The sequence below is a fragment of the Corythoichthys intestinalis genome, chromosome 7 (genome assembly GCF_030265065.1).
Source record: "Corythoichthys intestinalis isolate RoL2023-P3 chromosome 7, ASM3026506v1, whole genome shotgun sequence".
NCBI classification, from domain to species: domain Eukaryota; kingdom Metazoa; phylum Chordata; class Actinopteri; order Syngnathiformes; family Syngnathidae; genus Corythoichthys; species Corythoichthys intestinalis.
The window spans coordinates 57,121,327-57,139,528 of NC_080401.1; the positions used below are offsets into that span (position 1 = coordinate 57,121,327).

Genomic DNA, 18,202 nt, shown 5'->3' on the forward strand with positions numbered 1-18,202 from the left:
CCACTAGCTTCCATTGATGGAGTTAGATGTCAAATCCATTTAGACTGGGAGGGGCAAATGAACGTTCATTCACCCCTCCCAGTCAAAATGGATTGCACCTGTATCGTCGTCAATGGCAGGTAAACTACAGCTGTCGAGATTAATCGATTAGCAAATGAGTTGTCATACATTTTGATAGTTAATGAACCGATTGGACAGAATTTTGACATCAAAACTCTACAAATCCTTTTGAGAGGTTTAATTTTTTTTTTTTTTTTAATTATTATTATATATTTTTTAAATAAAGGGGAAAATGAATGAAGCAAAAACATTCTATTCTATTAATTACACATTTTTACTAAGAAAAAAAACTGTAAACATTTTTTCCATTTTTTAATTATTAAAAAAAAAGTAATATTCTCTTAATTTATTTTGAATTTTTTTTAATCTTGATTTTTAATTTTAAAAAGGAAGAACAAACCTTGTCTTTTTACTTTTTTATTTTCATTTTTATGTTTTATTTACAAATTATTACAAACAATTTTCTTTTTTTTTTTTTTTTGATGAAATTAAAATAGGAAAAAATTAATAGGTATTATTTTTCATTTTAAATTTTTAAAAAAAAGTATTTTTATTTTTTCATTTTCATTTAAAAAATATAATAAAATGTAAAAACATTTTATTATATTTTTTAAATTCCAAATAATTTTTGTTTATTAAAGTTCTTTTTATTTTAACTAAAAAAAAAGGTTTTTTTTTTTCTTTCGATTTTTTAAATTTATTTTGAAAGTTTTATTTTGATTTTTAAATTTAAAAAAAATTTTGACTTTATTTATTCTTTTTTTTTTTCATTTTTTTAATCTTTCATTTACATATTTCTATAAAGGATTTTTTTAAAATTATTTTTTAAAAAGGGTAAAATTTCTTCTCTTTTTAGTTAATTTTGATAGTTTTTATTTTGATTTGTTTTTCTGTGTTTTTTAAACAAAAACTTTTTTCTTTTTATTTATCTAATTTCATTTTTATCTTTTATTTAAATTTTTTTTTTACAAAGAATTGTTTATTTATTAAATTAAAAGGGGGGAGGTTATTCTCTTTTTTACATTTATTTTGAAAATTTTTATTTCGATCCTGAATAATAAAAACACAACTTTTTTTATATATTTGTTTTTCATTTTTATTTTTATTTACATTTTTTTAATCGAGACAAAAGGAGGAAAATGTTTTTCTTGTTTTTTATCTCAATTTGTTTCGTCTATATTTATTTTTAATCATTTTTTATATTTATATTTCATTAATGTATTTATGACCTCTTTATTACATTTTATTTTAATAGTTTTTTTTTTTTTTTTAACATTTTCTCCCACTCCTTGTTTTCCCTGAAACTAAATATGCAATACATAAATACGAAATACATCTCAATATTCTATGTAATGTAATATAAGGTCAAGTGACCACGTTTGTATCATTTTTATATGCACTATTTGGGCGGTGCTTGTCAGGTCTCCCCGGTAACAAGCGGTAGCGTAAACTCAGGTGCGGCGATGAGAGCGTGACGGCTGGCTCTCCTCGAGGGAAAATATGACCAAAGAAAGGGGGAAAAACAGTTGGAGAACGTAATTGGAAATGTGGGTGTTTATTTCACATTAAACAGCCCGTAAATAGTCAGACTTGGTGACGCTACATTGTTCGAAGGAGAAAATATGCTTGGCTTATTATCCCTTTTTTTCACTCGACCACACTATTTGCGGCATTTGTTGACTACATTCTTTTTTTTTCTTGCAGGACCGTTGTTTCGCAGCCCCTGCGAGTTGCTGCCGGTGGGCGCCGGCCACCCAGTGCAAGCCATGAGTAAAAGCTTCACTGCGCTGTCGGGTTGCGCAAGCCGGGGCACTGCCGGGCTCCCGCAAGAAGTCCACGTGGTCAACCTAAGAGGCGCCGCGCCCCCTCAGAGACCTGGAGGCAGCCCTGCAGAGGTATGCAATTGGAATAAGTTAATCAATAGTAGACGTCCAATCCATTTGAACTGGGAGGGTGGACGAATGTTCATTCGCTGCCACCCCTCCCACTTCAAACGGATTGGACATCTATGGCTTTCAGTGGCAGCTCTAAGGTGAACAGGAAGTGATCTGTAAATGCCCACAAAATTGGGAAGACTGGCTGTGAATGCTCTGATGTCAGTGCCATTGACAGTGCTAGACAGGGGCGCTAGAAGTCATTCATAGCAGGAAGTTTTTCCCATCCCAAAAAAGCTGTTTTGGTCCAAATTTGCAAAGTAGCTAAGTACTCCGCATGCCCAAACCCTGAGGAACTTTGGAAAAAAATGTAGCATTTAGCCTCCACCACTAACTAGTCATTGAAACGAGGTTGCCAATACGTTGAAACTAGGTTGCCACTACGTTAAAACAAGGTTAGCAATACGTTAAAACGAGGCTAGCAAGACGTTTAAAAGAGTTGTCAATAGGTTGAAACAAGTTGTCAATACGGTACAACGAGCTGGCAATAGATTAAAACGAGAAAGAAAACTAGTCATTGAAACGAGCTTGCTACTACGTTGCAATGAGGTTTTCCATACGTTAAAACGAGATGTTAGTACGTTAAAATGGGGTTCCCAAGATGTTAAAACAAGTTGTCAGTAGTTGAAATAAGTTGTCATTATGTTAAAACGAGTTGGCAATACATTAAAACGAGGACAAAAACTAGTCGTCGAGACGAGTTTGCCAATATTTTGAAACGAGGTTGCTGCTACATTAAAACGAGGTTATCAATATGTTAAAACGAGATGATGATACACTAAAACGTGGTTAGCGAGACGTTAAAACAAGGTTAGCAATACGTCAATACACCTCTGGCAAGATGTTAAAACGAGAAAGAAAACGAATTTGCCAATACGTTGAAATGAGATTGCCAATACATTGAAACGAGATTGACACTACGTTAAAACGAGGTTATCAGTACGTCAAAACGAGCTTAGCAATACGTTAAAACGCGCTGGCAAAATGAGTTTGCCAATACGTTGAAATGAGTTTGCCAATACATTGAAATAAAATTGCGGCTACATTAAAACAAGGTTATCAATACATCAAAACGAGGTTAGCAATACGTTAAAACGAGTTGTCAATAGGTTGAAACGAGCTGTCAATACATTAAAACGAGAAAGAAAACTAGTCATTGAAATGAGTTTGCCAATACGTTGAAACGAGGTTGCCACTACGTTAAAACAAGGTTAGCAAGACGTTAAAACGAGGCTAGCAAGACGTTAAAATGAGTTGTCAGTAGTTGAAATAAGTTGTCAATATGTTAAAACGAGTTGGCAATACATTCAAACGAGAAAGAAAACTAGTCACTGAAACAAGCTTGCTACTACGTTGAAATGAGGTTTTCCATACGTTAAAACGAGATGTTAGTACGTTAAAATGGGGTTAGCAAGATGTTAAAACGAGTTGTCAATAGGTTAAAACGAATTGGCAATACATTAAAACGAGAAAGTAGACCTTGAAATGAGTTTGCCAATAGGTTGAAACGAGGTTGCCTCTAGGTTAAAATGAGGTTATCAATACGTTAAAACGAGATGTTAATACTTTAAAATGAGGTTAGCAAGACGTTAAAATGAGTTGGCAATACATTCAAACGAGAAAGAAAATTAGTCACTGAAACAAGCTTGCTACTACGTTGAAATGAGGTTTTCCATACATTAAAACGAGATGTTAGTACGTTAAAATGGGGTTAGCAAGATGTTAAAACGAGTTGTCAATAGGTTAAAACGAATTGGCAATACATTAAAACGAGAAAGTAGACCTTGAAATGAGTTTGCCAATAGGTTGAAACGAGGTTGCCTCTAGGTTAAAATGAGGTTATCAATACGTTAAAACGAGATGTTAATACTTTAAAATGAGGTTAGCAAGACGTTAAAATGAGTTGTCAATAGGTTAAAACGAGTTGGCAATACATTAAAACGAGAAAGTAAACCAGTCGTTGAAACGAGTTTGCCAATAGGTTGAAACAAGGTTATCAATACTTTAAAATGAGATGTTACTACGTTAAAACAAGGTTAGCAATACGTTAAAACGAGAACGAGTTGTCAGTAGTTGAAATAAGTTGTCAATATGTTAAAACGAGTTGGCAATACATTAAAACGAGAAGGAAAACTAGTCGTTGAGACGAGTTTTCCAATATTTTGAAACGAGGTTGCTGCTACATTAAAACGAGGTTATCAATGTGTTAAAACGAGATAATAACACACTAACGAGTGGTTAGCAAGACGTTAAAACGAGGTTAGCAAATAGCGTTAAAGCGAGTTGTCAATACGTTAAAACGTGCTGGCAAGATGTTAAAATGAGAAAGAAAATGAATTTGCCAATACGTTGAAATGAGATTGCCAATACATTGAAACGAGATTGCCACTACGTTAAAACGAGGTTATCAGTACGTCAAAACGAGCTTAGCAATACATTAAAACGCGCTGGCAAGATGTTAAAACGAGAAAGAAAACTAGTCGTTGGAACAAATTTGCCAATACATTGAAATGAGTGTGCCAATACATTGAAACAAAATTGCCACTACATTAAAACAAGGGTATCAATACGTCAAAACAAGGTTAGCAATACGTTAAAACGAGTTGTCAATAGGTTGAAACGAGTTTGCCAATACGTTGAAACGAGTTTGCCACTACGTTAAAACGAGGTTATCAATACGTTAATACGAAATGTTATCACAAGGTTAGCAATACTTTAAAACTAAATGTTAATACGTTAAAACGAGTTGTCAATAGGTTGAAACGAGCTGGCAATATGTTAAAACGAGCTGGCAATACATTAAAATGAGATAGAAAACTACTCATTGAAACGAGTTTGCCGATACTTTGAAACGAGGTTGCCACTACGTTAAAACAAGGTTAGCAATAAGTTGAAACGAGTTGTGAACAGGTTGAAAAGAGTTGTCAATACGTTAAAACAGATGATAAAGAAAATTAGTCATTAAAACGAGTTTGCAAATACGGTGAAACGAGGTTGCTACTACGTTAAAACAATGTTCGCAATACGTTAAAATGAGATGTTCTTAAATTAAAAAGAGGTTAGCAATACGCTAAAATGAGGATAGCAACACGTGAAAACGAGCTGTCAATACGTTAAAAAGCGTTGTCAATACGTTAAAACGAGAAAGAAAACTTGTGGTTGAAACAAGTTTGCTAATACGTTGAAACGAGGTTGCCTCTACGTTAAAACGAGGTGATCAATATGTTAATACGAAATGTTATAACAAGGTTAGCAATACGTTAAAACGAGATGTTAATACGTTAACACGAGTTGTCAATAGGTTGAAACGAGCTGTCAATACGTTAAAACGAGCTAGCATACATTAAAATGAGAAAGAAAACTACTCATTGAAACGAGTTTGCCACTACGTTAAAACAAGGTTAGCAATACGTTGAAACGAGTTGTGAATAGGTTGAAAAGAGTTGTCAATACGTTGAAACGAGGTTATAAATACTTAATACGTTAAAACAAGGTGAGCAATACGTTAAAATGGGGTTAGCAATACATTAAATGAGTTGTCAACAGGCTGAAACGAGTTGTCAATACGATAAAACGAGTTGGCAATACATTAAAACGAGACAGAAAACTAGTCGTTGAAACGAGTTTGCCACTACGTTATAACAAGGTTATCAATACCTTAAAACTACAGATGATGCCGATCGATCGGGTCCGATCACGTCATTTTCAAAGTATCGGAATCGCCAAAAAAATATCGGCCATGCCTTTTTAAATTTTTTTTTTTTTTTAATTAAATAGTTTTCTAATTGTATTTAACGTTACAGACATAATATGTTACACTCATCCAGAGTCTTTAGTTTAGGCTTAAGGTAGGGTCATCAAATTTATCCCGATAATGGCGGTAATTAATTTTTTTTTTTTTTTTATTTTTTTTATGTATAACGTTGACATTTTTAACGCAATTAATGCATGCGCTGCACGATCCACTCACGCATTGTCGTGCTCAATCTGTAATGGCGATGTTCTCCCTATATAGAGAGATAACAGGCAGCGTAAAATGAGTACAGTGAATTTTGGCAGCCTTTGGAGCCTTTTTTTAATTGGCTAAAGCCTTACAATCCCTCTCCCTACGATTAGAAATATCATGGGAAGCAATGTGGGGAAGCAAGGTAGCAATTAATCTTTTTCTTAAAACCCCTATGTTATTTCCCAACGCAGAGAAGATATATCAATTGGTAGCACTACGCACAGTCATGGTTCCACTTCCCATCATGCATTTGGGCATGGCTACAGTATCATTTACTGAAAGCTCAACAAATACATTAGATGACAATATTTAGTCACAATATTTAGTCACAATATACAAAGTCACAAGTCTTTCTGTCCGTGGATCCCTCTCACGGAAAGAATGTTAATAATGTAAATGCCATCTTGAGGATTTATTGTCATAATAAACAAATACAGTACTTATGTACTGTATGTTGAATGTATATATTCGTCCTGGTTTTATTCTTTTTTTCTTAATGCATTGCCACAATGTATATGATCGGGAAAAATTATCGGGATTGATTGGAATTGAATCGGGAGCAAAAAAAAGCAATCGGATCGGGAAATATCGGGATCGGCAGATACTCAAACTAAAACGATCGGGATTGTATCAGGAGCAAAAAAACATGATTGGAACAACCCTACTTAAAACAAAATGTTAATAAGGCGTTTTCAATATCAATTTCCCTCTTTACTAACTACCATAACACATACTCTGTCACCTGGAAGTTAAACCTGGAATTTAAACCTTCGGTGGTCTTTATACTAACAAGTTAGCCAAAGTGAATTAGCAACATGAAATCCCTTTTTTTGGGAATCCTTAACATGCTAACAGCTGCCAGCGCGTCGTTACGCGATGTCATTTCTTTGAGGGTTGCAAGCAGGTCAGAGCGCCGTCAGCGTCCGTCACCCCACGTTGAACACCGTGCACATTTCCGGCGCGAGGCCGCTGTTGTTCTTGGGCTGAGCGAAGCCGAGCAGTAACTGCAACAGCTGGGGTGTCGCCTCTCACCTAATGAGCGGCGCCGGGCCAGCTGCCAGTCACGTGCGTTCGGGTCGGGGCCAGCGAACGTCAAGTCGCGGGGAACTATTGACGACCGGGAGGCCGCACACGTCGTGCCTGAACTTTGCGTGCGTGGCGCACGTTAGTAAATTCCCATCTGCATTCTGTCGCACGCGCAGCGGTTTTTAGTGTTCCGGAGGTTGGACCGAGGGTTTTTTTTACACCACGTGGGCCAGGCTTGGACCGCAAGCACCTCCAGAATTTACCAAAGCCAGACACCGCTTCCTCAGACAAAAGGACGCAATTACTAGTGTTGTGCTCAAGAGCACACGATCTGAAACCAAGAATTCCCTCAGACCAAAAGTCACAAAAACCAAAACATTTGAGAGTAAAGACCCAGAAAAGTCCAAGCCTAAGGGTTTCTAAACTTCATAGCTAATCTGTATCCACAGATTACTACTCTCTACCCATAGGTTACCACATACTGTAGGTTACCACAGACACTGTACTCATAGAATTTTATCATCTGTACCCACAGATTACTACACTTTATTTTAATTGTATTATATTAATTGTACCCACGGTACAAATTACTAATTTTCATAGCTAATCGTTACCCACAGTTTAGTAATGTGTACCCACAGATAACTGTCTATACCTACGGTTTAGTCATATGTACCCACAAATGACTAAATTGTACCCACTGTACAAATTACTAATCTTCATAGCAAATCTTTACCCACAGATTACTACACTGTACCCATAGATTACTACACGTTACCCACAGTTTGCTAAACTGTACCCAAAGTTTTATGATCTGTACCCACAGATTGCTACACTGTACCCACAGTTTGCTAGACTGTACCCAAGGTTTTATCATTTGTACACACCGTTAAGTAATCTGTGGAACTGTACCCACAGATTACTACACTGTACCTACAGTTTAGTAATATGTTTCCACAGATTACTACACTGTACCCACATTACATATTACTAAACTTCATAGCTAATCTGTACCCACAGTTTAGTAATGTGTAACCACAGATAAGTGCCTAAACCTACAGTTTAGTCATATATACCCACAAAGTACTAAATTGCACCCACTGTGCAGATTATTAAATGTCGTAGCTAATGTGTACGCACAGTTTAGTAATCTGTACCCATACATTACTAAACAGTACCTAGAGATTACTAAATTGTATTGATGGTACAGATTACTAAATTTAATAGCTAATCGGTACCTGCAGATTACTACACTGTATCCACATTTTTGTAATCCGTACTCACAGTTTAGTAATATGTAGCCACACACTCAATTGTACCACAGCACAAATTACTAAATTTCATATTAATAATCTGAGTACAGTTTGCTAAACTGTACCCACAGTCTAGTAATATGTACCCACAAATTCCTAAATTGTACCCACGGTGCAAATTACTAATCTGCATAGCTAATCTGTACCCATAGATTACTACACTCTACCCACAGTTGGCTAAACTGTACCCCTAGTTTAGTCATATGTACCCACAAATTACTAAATTGTATCCACGGTACAGATTATTAAAATTCATAGTTTAGCTGTACCCAGAGATTACTACACTGTACCCACAGTGTAGTAATCTGTGAGACTGTACCCACAGATTACTACACTGTACCAACAGTTTAATAATATGTTCCCACAAATTGCTAAATTGTACCTACAGTACAGGTTACTAAACTTCATAGCTAATCTGTATAGACAGATTACTGCACTAACCCACAGTTTGCTAAAGTTTGCCCTACATTTTATAATCTATACCCACAGATTACTACTCTTTACCCACAGATTACTACACTGTACCCACAGTTTAGTAATATCTTCCCACAAATTACTTCATTGTACCTACAGTACAGGTTACTTAATTTCATAGCTAATCTGTACCCACGGATTACTACTCTGTTCCCACAGATTACTACACTGTGCATGCAGTTTGCTAGACTGTACCCACAGTCTAATAATATGTACCAACAAATTACTAAATTGTACCCACTGTGCAGATTAATAAACTTCATAGCTAATCTGTACCCACAGATTACTACATTGTACCCAGAGTTTGCTAAAATGTGCCCCCAGTTTAATATGTACCCACAAAGTACTAAATTGTAGCCATGGGACAGATTACTTATTTATTTATTTTTTTTTTTTTTAAATCATAGATAGCCTGTACCCACATATTATTACACTTTACCCACAGTTTGCTAAATTTTACCCAGAATTGTACAATCTGTACCCACAGATTAGTAATCTGTGAGACTGCACACACAGATTACTAAATTGCAGGCTCAGTTTAGTCATCTGTACCCACATTTAGGTAACCTGCAACCACAGATTACTAAATTTTACTGGCAGTACAAATTACTGACCTTCATAGATAATCTGTACCCACAGTTTAGTCATCTGTAGGTACCAACAATTTAGTAATCTCTGGGTACAGATTAGCAATGATTTTTTGTTTTTCTACCCTAGCGTCCGGGGGGCTCTGCACATAGTGCCTGTATTTTATTTTTTTTTTTTTAAATTTCATAGTATTTAAACAAGTGCTCTATGAAGAGTTTTAAAGTGACCCACAAACACTATTTACATTCTGACATGAAGAATTAATTTTCTGTGAATGATTGGTTGACCAGACGGTTGGTTGCGCAACGCTTACAACCACAGTTTCTTTTTGTTTTCAGACTTTCGGACGACTATTTTTGACCCTTTTATAGAGTCTGCCGCAGCGACCGGTTGGAATGGAAGCGTTTCTAGGTTGTGTGTTTTTCACATTTGTCTGCGATCAAAGTAACAGAAGTTGATTTTGGCCCTGTCCGAGGAGAGAACGGCAGAATTAGAAGGACCGCTAAAGCCACCGACCGGTTGCCGCTGAGGCGAAGTCGGACGTTGGACGTTTCCTTCAATTAATGTTAATGTTAATTTGGACTCCATTTTAGGCAAAGTATGATTTAGAAAACATTGCGTTGTGTCCAAATACTTGTCCAGACTGTTTGCCTTCTTGGTTGAAGATGAACTTTTTTTGAAGTGTGTGAGCACTGAGCTTCACTCGGTTCTATTGCAGCTTTTATTTTGGTAGGTAGCCATGTTTCGCTCCGTTTTTGTGTGTAAATGCGAACAAGTCAATGACTTAAAGACTTTTGTGGCTACGATAAGTACATTTCGACACGTTCCATCATTGCTGTTTGTTTGCGTTTGCACCTGAGCGTGCTGATTCGCATCAGGCGGCGCGTAAGCATCAAGAATGTGGGCGGGGTCGCGATAACAAGACCCTCTTGCACCTTCAGCCAACCGGAAAGAACCAAGATCCAGACAGACAAGCACGCAGGAGACAATTTTGTATTTTTTTGTTTGGCAGTAGACTAAATATAGTGAAGCGTACTCACCTGCACGCTCCATTTCGTGAAGAAAAATGCTCCGATTTACGTGTTTTGTGATGCGGTTGAAATAGTGCTATCATAATGATCAGTGATTTATTATATGTTACTATGAGCTTGACATTATGACTGTAAATATGTATTGGGGGCAAAAGGTACACACTGAGAAATTTGGGAGTATTATGGAACGACCTCACTTTATAATTAAATAAATATCTCATTTTGATTCATGACAAATTTAATGATAGAAATCAGAGAATATTTACATTTTTTCCTCTTTTTTTGAGATAAAATAGATATAAAATAATTTAGAACTGAAAAAAAAAATTTAATGGTATATTTACTTTTTTCCCTTGTTCTTATTATTGCTTTTATATGTAAATTTAAAAAATGAATATTTTTTTATATAAAAAGTATTAAGAAGTTATTTAAAAAATTAAAAATGAGATTTTTTTTTTTACAGATTTTTTCTTTTTTATTATTTCATTTAAAATGGTAATAGATACAAAATTACTAAAAATAAATACATAAATAACATTAATTATAGTTATAAATATTTTTTTTTTAAATTAAAAACAACAAAAACATTTTTTTTTTATTATAAAAAAAAAAAAAAGAAAACAGTTTCACAATATGTTGGACTGGAAAAAAAATTAAAAATTGTATAGTAACAGTTTTTATAAATTAAAAAGAGATTTTTTTTTTTAAATATGCATTTAAGAAAAATAATAAAATAAGTAATAAATAATATAATAAAATAATAAGTAGTACATTTAAACATATAAATTATATATATGTAATATATTGTATATTATTATTATTATATATTATATATATATTATATATATATATATATAATATATATATATATATACAATATAAATTATTTTACAAATTTTCCCTTTTTTTAATTAAAAAAAAAATGAATACAAATTACCCCCCCAAAAGAAGAATGAAATAAAATATTTTTTAAAAACTATCAAAATATAATACAAAACTAAAATAATAAATATTTTTTTGTTAATTTAAAAAAGATAATAGCTACAAAATTAAAAAAATACAAAGTAAAAAAAATTTTTTTTGTTTGTTTGTTTTTTTGTACATTAATAAATCATTTAAAAATTGAAGGTTTTTTTTTAGACAAAAATGGCAAAAATATTTAGAAATTTAAAAAATGTGATCAGAAATATATAGTAAAAATATTGAATCATTATAAAATATATATATATTTTCTATATAATATATGTAAAATATTATTGATAACTAAATATAAAATAATAAAACCAGAATTTACTCTTATGAGGCTTAAAAAAAAAAAGGAGTTGGGGTTATTGTTTAAGGACTCTGTCTAAACCAATAATCAACTATCAAAATAAATAACAATAATCAAGCATTTTTTTTAATATCATAATTTGGCATATTTTGGATTTGAAGTTGAAACGCGTTACTCAAAGGCTGCTCGGTGTTTTTTTTTTCCACCCATCTCCCCTCATTAGTACTCCGGTGACTAATTAAACCATGTTTGGATTTTTCTTTCCCCACTCAATCATCGGGCTCACAATTACAGCCGTCGATAGCCGGGAACTCCCTTTTGTTGTTTTCGGTCTACGTGACTTACGCGTTGTCAAAAAAAAAAAAAGGCTGTTTTTGTAAAATAACGAGGTTAGAAATGACACTTTTATTGACTCTCGATTGTACTCGAGCTGTTAAATCCGTATTACGGCTCTTGTGTTTACAACATGGAGCAGGCTGATTATCCGACTCACAGCTGTCGTCTCTCCCCGTGAGGAATTTGAATTTGCGTAACGTGATCGGTGGTGATCGGCGTGAACTTATGCGACGATGGCAGACGCTCCCCAGCTGTTGACTTTCAGATGAACTTTATGATCGTGTTTTCGCACCAGTGACGGCGATAGATGTCAAATCTATTTCGACTGGTACACATTTTTTGAATGATATTATTTTTAATCCTTTAAGGCTCGTTTTGTCCGATTTTGCACGCCTTTAATGTTGCCTTTATATTTCAAAGATCACAATGGCCTGGTTGGGTCCCTTCTTTTGTCAGGACAGCATAAACTATGAAGGGGGCCAATAAAGATTAAAAAAATCCAAAAGCAGCACATCGTGGCATTTTACTTCGCGAGTTCAGGCAGCAATAAGCAATTGTTGAACACGCTACACATTTGGAAAGATCCCAATGACGTCATCACTGCGAGCCAGCAAACCATGGCGCCAACTAATGGTCAAAATATGTTGTAAATAAAGATGTCGATCGGGTCCGATCACGTCATTTTCAAAGTATCGGAATCGGCAAAAAAATATCGGACATGCCTTTTTTTAATATGTATATATTTTTTAATTAAATCATTTTCTAATTGCATTTAACGTTACAGACAAAATGTCTTACATTCATCCAGAGTCTTTAGTTTTCGCTTAAAGTAGGGCTATCAAGTTTATCGCGTAAACGGCGGTAATTTTTTTTTTTTTAATTAATCACGTTAAAATATTTAATGCAATTAACGCATGCGCTGCTCGACCCACTCACGTATTGTTGCGTTCAATCTATAATGGCGTCGTTTTACCTATATATAGAGCTAACAGGCAGCGTAAAATGAGTAGAGAGAATTTTGGAAGTCTTTGGAGCCTCTTTTTAATTGGCTAAAACCTTAAAATCCCTCTCTCAACAATTAGAAATCGTGGGAAGCAATGTGGGGAAGAACGAGTGGTTGATCTTTTCCTTAACACCCTATGTTACGTCCCAACGCAGAGAGATATATCAATTGCTGCCACTACGCACGGTCATGGTTGCACTTCCCATCATGCATTTGGGCAGAACAGTTAAATGGCTACAGTATCATTTACTGAAAGCTCAACAAATACACTAGATGGCAATATTTAGTCACAATATACAAAGTCACATTTATCCTTTAAGAATTACAAGTCTTTCTATCCGTGGATCCCTCTCCCAGAAAGAATGTTAATAATGTAAATGCCATCCTGAGGATTTATTGTCAAAATAAACAAATACAGTACTTATGTACTGTATGTTGAATGTATATATTCGTCCAAGTTTTATTCATTTTTTTCTTAATGCAGTGCCAAAATGTATATGATCGGGAAAAATTATCTGGAATGATTGGAATTGAATTGGGAGCAAAAAAAAAAAAAAAAAGCAATCGGATCGGGAACTATCGGGATCGGCAGATACTCAAACTACAACGATCAGGATCGGATCGGGAGCAAAAAAACATGATCGGAACAACCCTAGTTGTAAATATTTATAAAATATTGCCATTGATTTAACATTTGATGTGTTTTTAACTATATATTTTAGTACAAGAGAACAATTGTGGTTTATTAGAGCCTACATGTATATAAGGTAGAGGATCACTTTAACAAATACAATAGAAAACCTTTTTTTTTTTTCTTTTTTTTTTTTTTTTTTTTTAAATGTGCTTAGTATATATAATGATTATTTTTTGGGGTCAGATCGCCCAGCCCTCCAGTGGGCCTCTGGATGACCCCGTACGGTCATTTGTAGCTCCACTTACAACACACAAAGGCTCCTCTCAGCTCTGTCGTTGATGCCGTTCAGGTGATTCACATCTGGCCTTTTTCTGTCTGCGCCTTCAAAACTTTTCATGTGCTCTCTCCGGCTCGCGCGATGCTATCTGACGCTTGTTGTTTGCGCTCGTTGTTGCTCTCCGAGGACCAATGAGAGGGGTTTTTCCACAGTCCGCGGCAGAACCGAAGGGAGGGAAGCTTCGAAATATGCAAACACACACCATAAAAAAAAGCATTACATTTCTTATCTTGTTTGTTTGGAGCCAGTCTCAATTTTGCTTTCAAGATAGTTGCGGTGTTTATTTCCCATCGGTGGAACTTGGACAGATTATTTCAGGGGTTTTTTGAGATGATGATTAGGCTTTAATTGCTTGACCGCCTGTGGTCACTAAACATAATAAAAGTATATGATTAATTGTTCATTCTTCTTCACCGTGGCTTGATACTTCGGTGATTCATCGCCATGATTCATAGCCTGCAACCTTAGCGAGCCAAACAAGGAGCTTTGTTTTATTTTGGAAGGGAATAAAGTGCATCATTCAGGCTTGGGGCCAGCCCTGGGCATAGGCGAGCTAGGCGCTTGCCAAAAGCGCATCTAGTGTCGGGGGCGCCAAATTGCATTGGGGAAAACACTACGCTTCCAGAACAATTTTTAATATATCAAGTACATGCTACATATTAATTAGGGGTGTCAAACGATTAAATTTTTTTAATCGAGTTAATTACAGCTTAGATTAATTAATCGCAATTAATCGCAATTCAAACCATCTATAAAATATGCCATATTTCTCTGTAAATTATTGGAATGGAAAGATAAGACACAAGATGGACATATACATTCAACATACGGTATATAAGTACTGTATTTGTTTATTATAACAATAAATCAACAAGATGGCATTACCATTATTAACATTCTGTTAAAGCGATCCATGGATAGAAAGACTTGTAGTTCTTAAAAGATAAATGTTAGTACAAGTTATAGAAATTTTATATTAAAACCCCTCAATGTTTTCGTTTTAATAAAATTTATAAAATTTTCAATCAAAAAATAAACTCGTAGCCCACCATTGTTGATGCCAATAATTACTTACACAATACTCATGGGTGCTGAAGCCTATAAAATCAGTCACAACAAAGCGCCAGCAGAGGGCGACAAAACTCCGAAAAACACAACAAGTACACATTTCACTGTGCTGTCATTTTAATCTGAGTGGGGCATGTGAGTTAATTGCGTCAAATATTTTAACGTGATTAATTATAAAAATTAATTACCGCCCGTTAACGCAATCATTATGACAGCCCTGATATAAATATTTGCTGTTTACAAACTAATTGTATTAGCTACTTGCTATTCTGTGGCATATATGAGGCAGGGAGGAACAGCCCAAGCTTAGAGTTTGTAAGCAAATCCACTTTGTGAAAAAGGATAAATAATGTCAGGTGATTCAAAAATTAAAGGTCATTGAAACTCACGGTTTCAAAACAAAACTAAAACTATCACATAAAAACAAACTGAATAGCATAACTAGCAACTAGTGGAGCAACTGGAACACTAATTAAATAAATAATTAGCCCACAATATGATGTTTAAATGCCATTTAAACATCTGTAGTGCTGCAATGCATGCTGGGAGGCATGAGGCATGTTGTAAGTGAGCAGTGTTGACAGCAGGTGCAGCAGAGGTTGTCTGTCTCTTCCAAGGGAAATGAGAGTTTACATTGAGCAGCCGTAATGGCCAAAAAAAGCGTTATGAACCAATTAAGCTTTACTGCCAATTGATTCAAAGCTTCATGGTGCTTCAAGTGGTCATGAAACCCAAGAGGCAAACAGTGGTGAGAATTCTATAGGTATTTTTTTTATAAGAAAATTATATGAATGTGTTTGTGTCCCTGTACGAACAAGATATAAAAGTTTTTTCCTAACAAATTAAAATCAGAACACAAACGAATGAAAATGAGAAGCCTAATGAGGCTGTTTTGTTGACGTGTGTTTTGTGTACTATTAGGTGGAGCTGCACCTGAAGCCCATCCAGTCACTGCTGCGCCACCAGAAGCCTCTCGTGTTCATTCTCAACTCCGCAGATGCACTTGCGTGGAAGGTGAAAACGGAGAATCTCGACTCAGGCGTCCGGCGCACCTTTCACGTGAGTTGACCGTCCAGGGATGGGGGCATCGTCCATGCCGTTTTTAGGGCACGAGCACTAAGCGTGCGAAGGCCCTATTGTTTTGCAAAGGATTATTATTATTATTTTTTTTTTCAGGGCAAATGAAAACGGCCAATTTGGAGGCCTGAACATGCGCGAAAAGTCACCAAAATTTGCACATACGTGCGGAAAATTGTAAATTTCGATAATTTAACAACGTTGCAAAAAAATGTAACAAAATGGCTCAGTGGCGCCCCCTTGAAATTTTAAAATTGGCCTATAACATTAGGGTTTGTCAGCGTAGAGCAATGAAATTTGGGGAGTCTATACCTTGTCTAAAACCGCTTCAAAAAAGCATTGGCACCCATATTCCAAACCCAACAGGAAATCGGTTATTTTGGATCGAATATGAAATTTTTATCGATTTACAGGGTGCACATTTGAGACCTTTTCGCCGAGGGAGTTAGTTGGATCATCTTCAAAATTGGTGAGACTGTTCAGGAGACATATGAAATCATAAGTTTTGAAAATGGTGCGTTTTCATTAACGGGTCTGACCTGGGCGTGGTGCCAAAGTCGGCCATTTTTTCGGCAAAATGACAAATTCAGTAAATGACTAATAGTTCCTTGACACAACGTTCAATCTTTTTCATATATGGCATGTATGTGTGGTATCCCACCCTTAACACGAGTGCATTGAAATATTACCCATTAGGCCTAGCGCCCCCTAGTGAGAACAGGAAATGCCTTTTTTTACGAGACAGGTTCCTCCTCCAAGGGAAAAAAATCTGTTGACCTCAAACCTGCATCAGGGGAGCCTTAAGACCTGTGTTCAGGTGCCTGATGAAAAATATTGAGGTTTCGTTGAGGCGGAGGGGTCCAAACAGGAAAGTGAAAATGACCGTCAACAATTTGTCACGCAAAAAACTTTGAACAGTCATAACTCGGCAGATATACAACATATCTGCACGAAACTTCCCGTGCTTGTTGAGAGTCATACCCTGAAGGGTCTTGTAGGGGTCATTTGCATCGATTCTACAGTGCCAACTAGTGGCGACAGAAAGGAGTTTTAAAAAAGGCCTTTGCTATTGGGTTTTTTCAATGTAGAGCAATGAAATTTGGGGAGTCCATACCTTATGCAAAACTGCTCCAAAAAGTCTCTTGCACCCATTTTCCAAATCCAACAGAAAATCGGGTATTTTGGATCGAATGTGAAATTTTTATCCATTTGTAGTACAGTTTACATTTGGAGGCCTGAACATGCACGAAAACTCACCAAATTTTGCACATACATGCAGCTTTGCGTGTATTTCGATAATCTTGCGACGTTACAAAAAAATGTAACAAAAGGGCTCAGTGGCGCCCCCTTGAATTTTTCAAAAAGGCGTTTCCTTTTAGGTTTTTTTAACGTAGAGAAATGAAATTTGGGGCGTCGATACCTTGTGCAAAACTGCTCCAAAAAGTCTCTTGAACCCATATTCCAAACCCAACAGGAAATTGGGTATTTTGATCGAATGTGACATTTTTATCAATTAACAGGGTGCACATTTGAGACCTTGTAACAGAGGGAGTTAGTTGGATCATCTTCAAAATTGGTGAGACTATTCAGGAGACATAAGAGATCTAAAATTTTCAAAATGGTGCGTTTTTATTGACATGTCTGACCTGGGCGTAGACCTAACTCGGCCATTTTTTCGGCAAAATGACAAATTCAGTAAAAGACTAATAGCTCCTTGACACAACGTTCAATCTTTTTCATATCTGGCATGTACGTGCGGGATCCCACCCTTAAAAAGAGTGCATTGAAAAATTACCCATTAGGCCAAGCGCCCCCTATTGGGAACAGGAAATGCCTTTTTTTACTAAATAGGCTCCTCCTCCAAGGAAAAAAAAAATATTCACCTGAAACCTGCATCAGGGGAGCCATAAGACATGTGTTCAGGTGCCTGATGAAAAATACTGAGGTTTGGTTGAAGCAGAAGAGTCCAACAGGAGAAGTGAAAATGACTGAAGCCATTTCGTCTCACCACAAGTTTTGAACAGTCATAACTTCTACAACAT

The 18,202-nt window shown here is 35.7% G+C and overlaps 1 protein-coding gene and 1 long non-coding RNA gene across 2 annotated transcripts in view; one reads left to right on the plus strand and one right to left on the minus strand.

Moving 5' to 3' along the window:
• tgfbr3 (transforming growth factor, beta receptor III) overlaps nucleotides 1–18,202 on the plus strand; it is a 120,768-nt gene that overhangs the window by 56,294 nt on the left and 46,272 nt on the right. The window contains exons 3-4 of the mRNA XM_057840645.1: nucleotides 1,765–1,955; nucleotides 16,005–16,142. Of these exons, the coding sequence (XP_057696628.1) occupies nucleotides 1,765–1,955; nucleotides 16,005–16,142 (329 nt within the window). The remainder of the gene's footprint in view (nucleotides 1–1,764; nucleotides 1,956–16,004; nucleotides 16,143–18,202) is intronic.
• On the minus strand, nucleotides 1,498–16,181 carry LOC130918704 (uncharacterized). The gene is made up of 3 exons (XR_009063813.1): nucleotides 16,017–16,181; nucleotides 13,984–14,194; nucleotides 1,498–1,947 (listed from the first exon to the last, which is right to left on the minus strand). It is a non-coding gene; the product is annotated as an uncharacterized LOC130918704 (long non-coding RNA).